Source organism: Sander lucioperca, chromosome 7 (genome assembly GCF_008315115.2).
Source record: "Sander lucioperca isolate FBNREF2018 chromosome 7, SLUC_FBN_1.2, whole genome shotgun sequence".
In the NCBI taxonomy this organism is placed as follows: Eukaryota; Metazoa; Chordata; class Actinopteri; order Perciformes; family Percidae; genus Sander; species Sander lucioperca.
Genome location: NC_050179.1, coordinates 31030979 through 31045662, shown reverse-complemented (window position 1 = coordinate 31045662; position 14684 = coordinate 31030979). Strand labels below are relative to the sequence as shown.

At 39.5% G+C, this 14684-nt stretch overlaps 1 protein-coding gene across 3 annotated transcripts in view; it reads left to right on the top strand.

Annotated features, from left to right (window-relative positions):
* LOC116065940 (sortilin-related VPS10 domain containing receptor 2) overlaps positions 1-14684 on the top strand; it is a 96284-nt gene that overhangs the window by 78272 nt on the left and 3328 nt on the right. Inside the window, exons 17-23 of one of the 3 annotated variants that reach the window (XR_004897794.1) lie at positions 4320-4453; positions 5170-5293; positions 7053-7165; positions 7388-7510; positions 9074-9173; positions 10208-10310; positions 13833-14026. Coding sequence is in view for 2 of the 3 variants with exons in the window: in XM_036002852.1 (XP_035858745.1) it covers positions 4320-4453; positions 5170-5293; positions 7053-7165; positions 7388-7510; positions 9074-9173; positions 10208-10310; positions 13833-14091 (956 nt within the window). In the remaining variant the exon portion in view is untranslated. Of the gene's footprint in view, positions 1-4319; positions 4454-5169; positions 5294-7052; positions 7166-7387; positions 7511-9073; positions 9174-10207; positions 10311-13832; positions 14131-14684 lie in introns of all 3 variants that reach the window. The other 2 variants (XM_036002852.1, XM_036002851.1) reach the window with 2 other exon arrangements.

Genomic DNA, 14684 nt, shown 5'->3' with positions numbered 1-14684 from the left:
CAAGACCGTCATTGCTGCCACTCACTCCACCCTCACCACCTGCTCAACAGGCATGGATGCAAAGAAACTTTATGAAGAAACACTTATTCATGCATTTGTAACATCCAGTCTTGACTACTTCAACAGTATCATCAATGGTACCTCAAACAAAGTCCTCAAACTCCAGTGTGTATAGGACTCCGCCTGCCGCCCGCCTACTTACCAGCACCAGAGTTCCCATCAAAAAGATGTCAGTTTTTAAAAATAAGGGTTACTTATGTGTGGAAAATTTGGTATATAAAACCTGTATAATGGCGGTAAGAAAAAAAGAACAATTTAAGAGAATAAAGGGCATTCAAGGAGCTTAAAGTCCAAAACTCATTAAATCACCTCGTTAGTGTATTCACTGTCGTCAAACTGATATTATAACTTTTATAACATCTTAATTACAAGTCTGAATGGTTCCACTTAACTTGAGGTCAAGGGAATTATCCATGACACCGTTATAAAAGCACTTGATGGTAAAATCAAACGTTATGACAAGTCTAATTGTTTCACTTGAGGTCAAGGAAAAATATTGACACAATCATATTGGTTTTATGCCATATAAAAACCAACCACTTAATGACAGTTTAATGTGATGTTAACACATAAAGCTAAATAGTTTACTAAAGTTTGATAATTACGCCTTCCATGACAGATTTTTGGCTATGTTGTCTAGGTTAATGTCAAGTTGTCTTAACAAATACATTGACGGTTATATTGTTTTGCTTAATGTTAAGTTGTCATAACACAGAGATTGTTGTCTTCGTTAATGTTAAACTGTCATAACACAAACATCTTAAACAATGCTAACTTAGCATTAAAAGTGTCATAATTTACTGAATGAGACTTAACAGTCATGAACATAGACTCCTTCATGTTCATGAGGTGTCATGTCATAGTTATGACGGTGTCATGTCAGTCTTATGCACACCCCTTGAAATAAAGTGTTACCAATTACATATAATGTGGTAAAAAGTGAGTTTTAGATGTGTTGCTTAAGCCTAATTTTTAAACTTCAGATATAATCTGAATCTATTTACCCCAGTCCTTTCAGTCTTAACATTTAAAACCTGTACAGTGTAGGTAAGAAAAAAAAAGAACAATTTAAGGCGAGACACTACAGGTGAATAGGCTAAAATTTTTAAATAATAGATATCTCCATGAAACTTCCTCAGTTGATTACTTACACAAGTATATAAAAAAATGTATTACAAGTTTTTGAAATGTTTATGTTTAATTATGCAAATTAGGCATTTTCTCATTAAATATGCGCGATTTTGCATATATTTTCGGTAGATAGATCTGAACATATGATAAAGCCAGGTGCAAAATTCTCTTTTCATTTTGTTTACACACAAGATGAAAACAAAATTACAGAGGGATTTCAGGATATCTGCTTTCATTACCTAGGAAATCAAAATATACTGTCCATAGCCTCGATTTTCGCCATGTTTTTTAGCTTAAAATTTCACATAAATCAGGGCAGGAATAATTTATTAACAAATCCCTCTGTAAATATCTTCAGAATACTACTAAGTGTATAACTGGAAAGTTTGGTGTACATAGGTGCTACATAGGCTGAGATGTTTATACTGGAGAATGACAAAAAACTCATTTTGAGAAAACGGCATTTAAAGATTTAAATAGTGGAATTTAATACATTTCTATTGGAAAAATTGCTCAAAAACAGAATAAATGCTCAGGCCCTTAGTGATAATAATATAGAATATTTCAAGCTCATGAAAATTGATTATTTAATAAAATGGCAGGCATATAAGGCCTACAACTGCAGTAACTCAATGAATTAATATTGGCGTATCATGCACAAAGTTGCAGACAAAACCCACGCTGGACAGTTGTATGGACACAGAACAAGACCAACAATAGATGTAACAGCTTTTTAAAGTCTAACTGTCCATTCCAGCACCATATGTATTTTAGCTGTGCTTAGACTCTTGCGCCTATGTTTTACACTGGCAGCTGTGACGGTCTCAGCTTTTCAGGTCCTGAGCATATCAGTTTCTCTCATTGAATTGACCGTCACAACTGTGCTCTGAAGACACAACTTCTCCATAACAGAAAGCATGGCAGAGGCACCTTCATCAAGGTGGAGATGGCCATACTTGCTGCTACTCCAGCTTACTTTTCCCACAAAACAGTCCCCTTAGTTAGCTGATGGTGAAGATAACTAACCAGAAACAGTCCCCTCAGTCAGCTGATGGTGAAGATAACTAACCAGAAACAGTCCCCTCAGTCAGCTGATGGTGAAGATAACTAACCAGAAACAGTCCCCTCAGTCAGCTGATGGTGAAGATAACTAACCAGAACCAGTCCCCTCAGTCAGCTGATGGTGAAGATAACTAACCAGGCTCCCATCAGCACTGGTTCATAACACAACATGACAAAACTAATTATGACTCATTCAAAAGACCAATATTTAGAACATTGGAGAAAGCAAACAAAGTAGACTAAATTGTTATTTGACAGATTATCTTCACACTGTCAGAGATACGAAGAAGAGACAGATCCTGACTAAATACAGGCTCAGTGACCACCAGCTGGGTCAGACAGAGATGCACTTCCTCCTCCACTGGGAAAAAACTATCTTCACTAAGAGAATTACACCTTGGAAAAATAGCCAAAAAAAGTTAACACCAGAAGAGAAGCTGGTAGTTCTCCTAGGAGAGGTGACAGCAGCTCCACTGACAGTTACAAATGGATCTGCCTGCTACAGCCTGAGGGACTCACACCACTTAGGATCCCAAAATTACAGATTTGTTTAGTAGCCTATTATATAGTAATTATATTATACAAAACTGTAACTGTTGTGTAATGTAATTGTTTTGTAATATAGTGTGTTGTATTGCAATCAGTACAGTGTGGTACATATGTGACAAATATTTAATATATGACATGTAGGCTATGACTTTCTGTAAACTGCTGAGAGAGAGAGAGAGAGAGAGAGAGAGAGAGAGAGAGTCTGATTACCTCCGCTGTCTGAACACTCCTGTTTTCTGAACGATAGTTTAAACATCGACGTACTATGTGAAGGCATTTCATCATCTGCTGTCTTAGTTTGTAATCCTGTGTGTCTTCTTGCTAATGACAACTGTTTTCGTCTTCTCTGAGGTGATTTTCGGCCGTTTTCGATGCATTTCTTTCAACATTTTGAGCTACCGCGGAAATGTCAGAGCGTGTCACGTGACAATTCTGAACGAATCACGTTGTCAGAAATTGGCATCAGCCAATGAGATTGCGCATTTTCAGTTAAATCCCCCCTTTTACTTTCACGATTGGTTGCTGATAAAAAGGAAATGACCATATTTGGATCCGACAGCATTGTACAGGAGAAAGAGAGCTTTCCAACGGTATATGTGACGACAGGGTGCAGACAGCGATCGCGGAGCAGCGCGATGATTTAGAACGCCAACTTTTGTTGAATTTAGGTGAAATCTACCGACGCAAACAGACAAAGTGTAGTAAAATAAAGACCTAAATGTGTATTTCGGACTTTATTTCACCACAAGTCTGAAAGAAGACATGTTATTGAAGACAAATATCCCAAAATCTCAAAATTGACCAGTGAAAAAAAAAACGTGGAAAAAGGTTCAAGCTCAAATATGTTTTAAGAAGGCACTTAAAGACCGTTAGCCAGTAAACACTAGCAACACATTACACTTGGCAGCAGGTAACGTTAGCCTACCGTTAGCTAGTAAACACTAGTAACACGTTACACTTGGCAGCAGGTAACGTTAGCCTACCGTTAGCTAGTCAACACTAGTAACATGTTACACTTAGCAGCAGGTAACGTTAGCCTGCCATTAGTTAGTAAACACTAATAACACGTTACACAGCAGGTAACGTTAGCCAACCATTAGCTACAGTGGACAGTGTTTGGGCTCATATCAGGAGGAGATGAGTCTGCATACAGGGATGAGGTCCACTGGCTGGTGTGGTGGTGCTCAGCCAACAACCTGATACTAAACACAAAAACATTCTACCATTCATCTACCATTCTTCTATTGAGTGTATCCTAGTGTACTGCATTACAGTCTGGTAAGCCGTCTGTACAGCTGCAAACAAAAAGGCTCTGCAGAGTGTAGTCGATATGGCACAAAAAAAAAGCATTGGCTGTCCTCACCCAGGATACCATCTGTTTGACTTACTGCCCTCTGGACACGGACACACACACAGTGTACAATCCATTAAAAACATACCATTAGTCAATTAAAGCAGCTTGTGAATGAAAGTGTTTAATTCCTAATCTTGAACCTAAATGTTTTCTTCTCTTACAGCCCCTCTACAGGAAGTGCACCTGGAAGTGGCTCCCATTACTGGAAGAAACCATGAGGTCAATCTGACTGCCATAGTTCTTCCCACTGAGGCAAACCTGTCTGTCTTTTACTGGTGGATAGGAGACAACCTGCAGGTAAAGGACACAATCCACAAACATAACATTTACTAACATCAAATTATATTCAATCATTCTACTTTTTTCTTTGTACCAATTCTGACTTCTCTTTGGGGCAGTAAACAAGCTGAAAACACATTTCCATATCATCAATTTATAATGTTTTTCATAGCTAACATGTTAGCAGAACAGTTATAAATTACAAATGCAGTAGATACAAAGCAACATTATTTGGAGTCATGTTTGTGTCCACCTGATGATAGCTCTGTTTTTGGTCACTAGCAATTTTAACTGCTAAATGTTCCACTATGGTCAGCTTGGAAGCTTGTTGCTAACTTTTCTGTCTGCTGTTTGCTGCTGAGCAGGTAGTGTGCAGGGCCTTTAAGAGCTTTTCTCTAAAAACAGCTGTCTGTTGCAGCTGAAAACAACACTAGAGTAGTGAGAGTGCAACTAAACAGTAAAGTTGCAGCCGGACAGCAAACAAATGAGCTCACTAAGCTCCTTATAGCCGAAGTAAGCTGCAAATTCAGCTGAAAAAGGTGTGACCTCTTTCACATTGCCACGTTTTAGCATTGTCATATGACACATTGTTAGTGTTAAATATCAGTTATAGCCACTTTAATGAAGGATGATAGTTTGAGCCCAATTACTTCAGGTAATCAAGGAAGCCATTTTTTGATCCCAGACTTTTCAGACACAGTTAACAACCAACCTGTTGTGACTTTCTCCTGTAGCCTACGCTGACTCTGCAGAACAGCCTTCTGACCCGTTTCCCAGAGACAGGAGAGGTTTCAGTCACTGTCCAGGCTTCTAATGGCCGATCTATGGTGCAGGATACCAGGACAGTTCGAGTCTACGGTAACAATGAAATTTGAAAGAACAATATAGAATTGAGTCGATGCGGCAGCAAATATTGACTGAATATCCACCTTATTCTCGGGGGGCACTACTGTAAAAGAGGTAATGGGTGCTACTTCCGGTGAGATAGCAGAAGTAGCAGTAAGCTAGTTTGTCCCAGTGGCTAACCATTATGATAACAGCCAATGGTGGTTCTTTTGGAAGTAATTCATCTTCAATTTAGCAAACACTGCTTTGTTTAACATATATTTAACCAAAGTTAATTAGCATTTTTCATGTCCTGGTGGTTCCCAAACCTTTTCTGTAGGACCCCCCTCAAGTAATTTTTCTGTGTTTTGGGCAATACATTTTGGACATTTTCATCCACTCTTACATACAGCAATACACTCAACATGTTCTCATTAATGTTCATGTTATCCATCGGCCACACAGGATTAATAGAATTACAGTTGAAGTTTACACTGTTCTGTCCTTTTTTTCCAAATATTATGAAATATATAAATTAATGGTAATATGAATACAATTATTAATAGGAATTAATAATTTGGCACCAACCTGGACTCAGGGACCAATACCTGAACTGTGGATACAGTCTCAAAAGAGGTTGTTCACTTAAAGTGCTCATATTATGCTTTTTGGCTTTTTACCCTTTCCTTTATTGTGTTATGTATCTTTTTTGTGCACGTTATAGGTTTACGAAGTGAAAAAGCCCAAAGTCCACCCCAAAGGGACTTACCATCTCTCATAACCAGCTGTTAGCTTTTATTACAACGCATATACACAAATAATCACAGACAACTGCTCTTCAAAGGTAGAACAGAGTTTATTTAACATTAGATATACTGATTAATAATCAATAATACTACAATCAAGGGTGTGTGTGTGTGTGTGTGTGTGCGCGCAGACAAAGCAGGGAAAAGCAAAATAGATGAGATTGTAACTGCCCACACAAGGGGAGCTAATTGGCTTTATCCGCATTAGGGTATAACCAACAGTATGGGACAACACAATTATGGTAGCATATTAAGAAGACAAACAAGTAGCAAACACTGTGGTTGACATAATTCAACACAGCAATGAACAGGACTCGGCAGTTTGTATTTCACAATAAAACAGTAGACAAAAGCCTTTACTTGACATTGCTTCAGGTAGCAGTTAAGTGTCTTTAGACCATCTAATCTGTCCGGCAGATTCTCCGAGTTGGACAACGACAGGTCGTTCGCAACTCGGAAAGTTTAAATGGCAAGCTGGTCCCAGCTGAGTTGACTTAGTAAAGAAAACGAGCGATCCATATCTCTTCTGCAGGCAAAATGAGATCGCTGTTTTCACAGTGATCTTCTCTGGAACGTGTTATAATCTGTTACTGTAGGTGAAGAACTGCTAATTAAAAGTACAAACGTTTGACTGATGTCTTGTCTCCTGTAAAAAACAAAGGTAGTGTAGCACGTCAGTCTTTCATCTCCTGGGTGGCGTCATGGGGACTATCCATGGTTTCTGTAAGTCTTGTCCAATGGGACGTCAAGTTTTGAATTCAAACCTAAAAGTAAGACTCAGGTGCAATCTTAAGGTTTGGTTTTTTTGAGTTGTTTCTTTGTTCCAGGCTCTGTAGAGGCTGCATGGCTCGGTACCAACATTGTTTAATCTACAGCAGTCAATACCCAATATCTGTGGCTTATTTAACGCTGCTTCAATTATTCAGTTTGAGTTTTGAGTGGTGGCTGTGATGATTGCTAACTACTCCCATTCTGTCCGATCCCAGATAACTTCCAGGTCATCCGTCTGAGTTTCAGCACAAACCTGGACCGCTTCAACCCAAACATCCCAGAGTGGAGAGAGGACATTGGCCAAATGGTCACTAAAATACTTACTAAGGTAGGAATTCAAAATGAAGTTTAAAATTATGCTTTCTTTTAGTAAGTCTTCAAAATCCATTCACAAAATAATGGACCTGGTAGAGAAAAAACATGTAATGTTTACAGTGAGATTAATAAAACAGAAAATAAATTCAAGTATATTGTAGAGTGGAAACAGATAACTTTCAACTGTATTAGTGCGGCTTTATTTTGTAACTGACTTTTAACCATCTGACCTCAGACCACAGGTGTCCCTCTGGAGTCCCTTCTTACGGTGGTGAAGCCAGGCCTCCCCACTACTGCTGACTTGTACATCCTCCCACTATACACCAATCCAGCCAAGAGGACCATGTTTGTAGATAAGGTACATACCAGCCCGGTCTCATGGCAGTTCGTGTAAATGTGACGTTATTTTAATCTATTGATGAATCTATTGGTTCGTACGTGTTCACGGAGACGTTTCTGTCGGTTTTTACGTGGTGAACAGCACGGAAATGTGAAGTAATGTATTTCAATGGGAAGCATATTTCCTGGCCACAGCACGAAAAATGGTAGGGAGTAATATAAAAAGTCGAAAATCCGCGTAGGGAGGTTGGTCGGGGTGTGGATGGGTCAAACAACACAGGACTTTCACCCGGGCAAGCGGGGATTGCGTCCCGCATGTGGCGCTTTGTTTCCCAGGAATGGCGTCCCGCGTGTTACTGTGGCGCGTCTCCCGGCGTGTAAGGCGCCCTTTCCCCGTAAGGTTTTTCCTAAACCCAACCTCCGCCACCCCGTTATTGTGGCGCGTCCCCAGCGGGCCGCCTCGCGGGCGCCTCCCGGCTTATGGAGCGTCCTTTTCGGCCACCTCCCAGTGTCCTTTCCCCGAGAAAATAACGTGACATTTACACGTAAAAAACGAGAAAAACGACTCCGTGAACATGTATCAATAGATTAAGAATAACGTGACAATTACACGAACTGCCGTGAGACTGTGTTGTACATACATATGCAAAGAAAAGTTGATCCAGTAAATACATTTTTTCACCCTACAATTTAAAGCCTGTTTTATGCATTACACATTACACATGAGCGCACGAGGGTCCACGTGGCGTAAATGTCGTCATCAGAGGCACGAATAAGCTCTGCACATCTGCGTATCCACAATTATTTTGTGGCCACGCAGACTTGTACAATATAAAGACAATCAAATGTTCAATCATTGATGGAGTTTGGGGAAAAAGAAAGTGGTGCACCATGCAGGAATGTTTCTGTTTCCCCTATTGTTTCCCTGTTGAGGTGGCTTTCTGACTTTGTGAAGAGTCTGCGCCAAAGTGTCTCCTCCTCCCCTCCAAAACAAAGAATAGTTAAATCTCCCTAGGAGCCAAGATCAGGGCGACAATAACAAACATGGGGATTTATTTATCTAATATCTTGTCTAACTTTAGTGGATCATACCATATTGGTTATTGTAATTAATCTGTAGATGCTCTGCTTTCAAATGAGACAAAACTTTTCTATGGATGTCAGTTTTTGAGCCACATTAAAGGCCAAAATGTGGCCTGCAACAGACTAGGTAAGACTTGCTAAGCTTCAAAAAAGATATCCACACAGTGACTCTGTCAAAGAGACATAAACGTACTTCAATTGACGGTCAAAGCTCACTATCTTTTCAGCAGAGACACAAAGACTCTGACAGTAGCTGCTGGTAAGCTCTGACTGCTCTGACTACCACTGAGTGGGGACAGTCAGTCTCCTCCATGTCCCCCGACCCTGCGTGCCACACACTAAGTAGCCTGTGTTGCATGTTTCAAATACACTGGGAGGCTGAAAGGTAGCAGAATTTGAGTGGTTAGTCTAATGTGTTTTATGTGTCTGCCCAAACTGTTTTTCATGAGTATTTCTTAATTAATCTTTATTACTTAATTTCATATTTTCTTACCCTCAGCGTATTCCAGCCATCATACAAGCCTTAAACAGCAACAATGTCAGCTTCGTGGTGCGAGGAGGTCTACAAGTGCTGGTGATGCTAGCTGACCCAAATGCAGGTACTGTATTTTGAAATGCTATTTGCATTACTTCCCATGAAAGCCTGCTTTTTAAAACAACAGTTTTGTTTATGTTTTGTAATGATAAGTGCATGTCATTGATTTATTTCCAAGGTGTTATTGTTCATGACTCAACAACTACAGCAGCAGAGAATGGTGCATTCATGAACCGTACACCCGTGACTATCTGTATGGAAGCCTAACCTTAATGGTCTTAGATTCCTGTGCCTTTTTCCTTTCCTGGGTTCCTAACAAACCAAATATATTGGTAACCAGATATAAAAAAATATCTTTCTGTGCTGTGCTTTTTCATCCACCTGATCATCTTTCACTGAGTTTAAAATGGTCTGGTTTTGTGTGGGGATGGTGGTGTCCCTTTGGTCCTGTCGTTATTGAGTCAAGATCTTCTAACAATACTTTCTGGATTTGCCTATTTGTAACACTTTAAAAAACAGAACACAAAAATGTGAGTACTTACTACGGAACAAGTGAGGCATAAATAAGGAATTAGCTGTGGACAGCCTCTGTAGCACATGGTTAGCGTTAGCATTTCTGCAAACTGGGGCGGCAGTAGCTCATTCATTGGGGACCTGGCTTGGGAACCAGAGGGCTGCTGGTTCAAGTTCCTGCACGGACGGAGTATGGCCTCGGAGAGGTGCCAGTTTACCTCCTGGGCACTGCCAACGTGCCCTTTGCGCAAGACACCAAACCCCAACTGCTCGGGGCCCCTGTCCATGTGCAGCCCCCTTGCTTTTGACGAGATCATCAGTGCCTAATAATTTATTAATATACAGTAGTATCTCCAGATCTGTTCTCTAGTAACCCATCATTATGTTCTATATAGTCCTCACATCAGTTATTCAGGAAAAACTTAATAACAATTCATTAATTATCAGGTCATTTCTGATTCATTCCTCACTCGTTCCTTAGTAACTACTCACATTTTTGTGTACCGTAACACTTTTTTAAATCTGATTTATTGTGCAAACATGATGCATTTTTCATTGGTTTATGTGTGTATATCATCACCCCAGGCTTCTATGGAGCTGCGAAAGGTCCGGGTGTTTGGGCTCTAGCAGTAATTATCCTAATCAGCATCTTCGTCACCGGCTCCTTCATCCTCTACAAGTTCAAAAGGTGAGCCATGTCAAGAGCTGTGGTATTAGTCAGTCAGTCAGCCAAGACAGATAAGGCTGGGATCCAAACGCACCTTTTCAATTATTTTAGAGACAGAAACCAAACATGGAAATAGTTGTATTTTCTCCATTCTCTTAAAATTAGTTAGTATGCCAAAATATATGACTGTCATTGGTGTCCATCTCTGATATAGTAATGGTTCTTCTTTGTTTCTTCTGGCCTATGATTACATTTCCATGCCCCCAAATTCCAATGACTCCAGCCATTAAACAGATGCTATTTTGTCTTGGAAATGAGCATAGCGAATCAAATTGTTAATATAATAAGTACAGTATTTTATTCCTAATTAATTCACTTTCAACATTATGATCCCTTTTTTACAGCCCCCAATAGTTATGGAATGCCATTTTTAATTGTAATTAATACAGAAATAAATACATGAGGCAATAAATATATGAATATTTTTATTTGTTTATTGAAAATTCATTTTTCAATAAATAAATAAATGGGTTTTACTTTTATTTTAATATTTTTGTTCACTCTTTATTTCCACTTTATATATTCAAATGATTCACAGATTCAGACCAAAGCAACTAGCTAGGCAGGGTCATGCTCCCTCTTCCTGCCTCGCTCCATCTCCCTGTCTCTCCCCACCGCTGAGACAACTTTACCGTGAAGAGAGTGGATACCAGCCTAAAGATAGATCTGGAGTTCACAGCAGCAGGCTAGTAGCTAGCCACCAGCCCGTTGTGACCGGTCCCAGGCACTGGGGTTTGTGCTGGCATGACCCGCTCTCCTCCTTGTGAAGCTGTCTCAGTGGCGGCGATCACACTAGCTAGTAAGCCACAGAACACTGAGATTGATTAGTCCCCAGGGGATGCAAAACTTGCGATGCAAAATCTTTGCACTCTTTTGTTATGTCAACAACCAGTCAAGAAACCAAGATGTTAACAAGTAAAAAGCGACAGACAGTTTCTCTTCTTCCATTTCTCCTCTGTTCTGTCTTTCTCCCCTGAACAAAGGTTACTGTAAAATTAGCAAAGCTGTATGGGAGGAATTTACTTAGGCCAGACTGTGCTCTTGCTGAGTTCTTCTGTAGGCTAAGACTTAAATGCTATCCGTCTGCTCATGTACAGTATATATGTGATAAAGTAATACCATATCTAATTCCTCGCTCTATTAAATAAGTTGCAGGTCAAAATAAGTACACTAATTACTGTTACTGCACTGTGTCATATCAATAGCCCAAATGTCAGCTCAAGCACAAATCACTAAAACAGAAGTCAGTTTACTTTCAAAATAGAAAAAATAAACTAATAAATAGGCATTGTTGAATACTTTATCATGTAAGCTGTTGATAAGGATCCTATTTAAAGTGGCTACTGAATTTAATAACCTGATGGCGGAAGGAATAAGATTTGGAGTAATGATTAATAGCCTATATGAGGACTATATATAGCTATGTATGAATGATTGCTTTCATTTTATTATATTTTCACCGCCAACTAAAATAGCCCCTTTCCTTTACCTCAACTAAATGTAGCTAAAGTTAAGCAATTAAAGGTCACATATTACACTTTTCCATATTTTCTGTCATTATAATATGTTATAATGTCGGATTTCATGTTAAACCTAGCCTTCAAATAATGAGGTAAACGTATTTCAGAGAAATGCCTGTGAGCTAAAATGTTCAGATTTCCAATTGTTGTGAACGCTCCGGTTTCAGCAGTTTTTTCTCCTCTCGGCTAAGTGTTACGTAACACATAGCCAGCCTTCTCCAGATGGTCATCTGCTCCAGGCAGGCAGGACTGGAGTGGTTTTTTTTTAAGAAAGATGTAATCTTGGCTGCCAATGTTGTTAAATTCTCCCCAATTCCGGGTCATATTAGTCTTGGAACATTTCTGGTTATGTATTATCTGCAATTTTTGACTGTAGAAAGTGCTGCTATTTTTATTTGTGTCCACTGCTATCCAAAGTAGCTGTGTGCTAACGCCAGAGATCTGTAATCTTTACTGCCAATGTTGTTAATTTCTCCCTGATTTCCAGTCGCATTACTGCTGAACATGTCCGGTTGGGAAGTATATGATTCAAAAGCCTTATCTGCAAGTTTTTAAGGTAGAAAGTGCTGCTATATTCTATTACAATCTAACGTTAGCCAGATGGCGCCAATGTTGGTCCTTTTTCCCCAGTTTTAGGTCACATCACTGCTGGGACATGTCCGGTTGTGTAGTATTTGGTTTCAAAGCCTTTATTGGGGATTTTTCACAGTACAAAGTCCTGCTATATACTCCGCTGCAGCGGAGAGGAGATTCCAGGAGATGCCAGAAAACACGCTGGCCAATCAGAGCAGACTGGGCTTTTTCGGGAGAGACAGGCGCTACAACAGAGCAGCTTAGAAAGAGGGTGAATACAGGAGCAGCAGCCATGGACAATATGAGAAAAATACATGTAAACATGTTCTAGTACAAACACAAAATACAAGTATGAACCTGAAAATGCTATGTAACAACAACTTACAATTGCACTTTGTATCACTCATTTCATTGAACCAATCTTCCTTTCAAAGATTTGCGATGAGACAAGTTAACATAAGTTAAGTTAACATAGTGAGTGATACAGAGTACACTATGAAAACAAAAATAAATCTAATTATTTTTCTTATTATTGGGGGCGGGGGGAAGGAACATTACAGGGTAGCTTCAGCCCCCCTTAAATAGGCCTAACGACGTCCATCCCTGGGAACCAGATGAATCTGCCGAGCAGTTGAGTTTTAAAGCATCAATAGTGAGCTGGGATGAAACTAAAGATGTTAAAATATCCTCATTGCATCAAGATGATAAATACATAGGTTGTGGGAGTAAACAATATTAATATAATTTCTATCTACATCTATTACTTTATATTTTATAACATGATAGTGGATTTTCTAGAAATTCAATTAAGGTCAGACAACATAAAAAAAACAAATTTTTACTATTGGGCCCATATGGGCAAAACAACCAGTGCAAGCAGTATTCTGACAGTTGAGTAAATTTACTTACCTTGAAACTAATTTGTCCCGTGTGGTATTTCGTTGCTAAGCACAGACTGCACGGTGCATTTGCAGGAGGGGAACAAAGAGATGGGACGTTCATTCAAATGAGGCAGCGCAAAGGAAGTTGTGAAAATGTCCCCCTACTGCTAGTCTGGTAATTTTATCAACGAGCAAAAAATAAATGAGTAAAACTCAATATCCATTCTGATAATTCATAATTATTATATGCCCCTTTTCACTTTTCATTTCATCATGGCCTTTTTCCCAATTCTACCTTTAATTAATGGCAGGTTATATTTCATCATGTCACATTGTTAGCAGTGTTAGCTTGCTCCTCCTGTCTGTCTTTTTGATCTTTCTCTCTGGAACAGCTTTTAAATCAAAACGCAGCACCTCCTCGTGTCCTGAATACAAATGTCCAAATACTTGAAATAAAACATGCACTGCAAAACTAAGGCCAAATCTTACGAAAACAACAAATCCCACAGTCCTTGGTTTAGGACTGAGGATGCCTATCCCCCACTGTTTTTCAGAAAGCTCCCAGGCAGCCGCAATGTCTATGCTCAGATGCACAATGAGAAGGAGCAGGAGATGACCAGCCCCGTTAATCACAGTGAGGACACCCAGCACATCATCCAGGGGGAGGAGTTCATCGACGATGACCTGGACTCGCAGACTCTAGGTAACGCAGGAGGTAGCCCCGCCTTCCGTTCCCTTGTAAGGACTACCACTAACCACTGCTACTAAAACCCAAGTCACTAACATCTGCAGCTTACACACACCAAGGTACTGGAGGACTTCCCTTTTGTATTCCTTATTACTGGTATTGCTAAAACCCTTACTACTACTACTGTAAAAAAAATAACGTCAGATAACTGTTAACTGTAAGTGTAACTGTAATTCAATGCTGCAACAAAGACTACATGATGCCTAAAAGCTGCAGGCGAACAAATGATGAACATTCATTTAAATACCAGCTTGTTTAGTGACAGTATGTGAGCACACAGCCAGAGCCACTGAGCAGCAGATGTGCTAAGATGCTTTGGTATCCTTGCTGTGTCGGGAGAGCAGCAGTCTTGAATAGTTATAGTGAATAGAGTTTAATTTGTATGGAATCTGAATGAGCCAAGTGGAATGGATTTACGGAAGAAGCAGCAAGGCTGTAGCTGAACTGCAGAATTAAGTTTAATTTACAGTTTTTCTCAGTCGCTTTGGCACAATCGTTGAATGACTATTAAACTTTGTCAAACTATATGACTATTTATTGTGCGAACATAAATAGTCATATAGTTGTTTACATGACTATAGTCATTTATAATTGCTTTAGCACAAAATGCAAT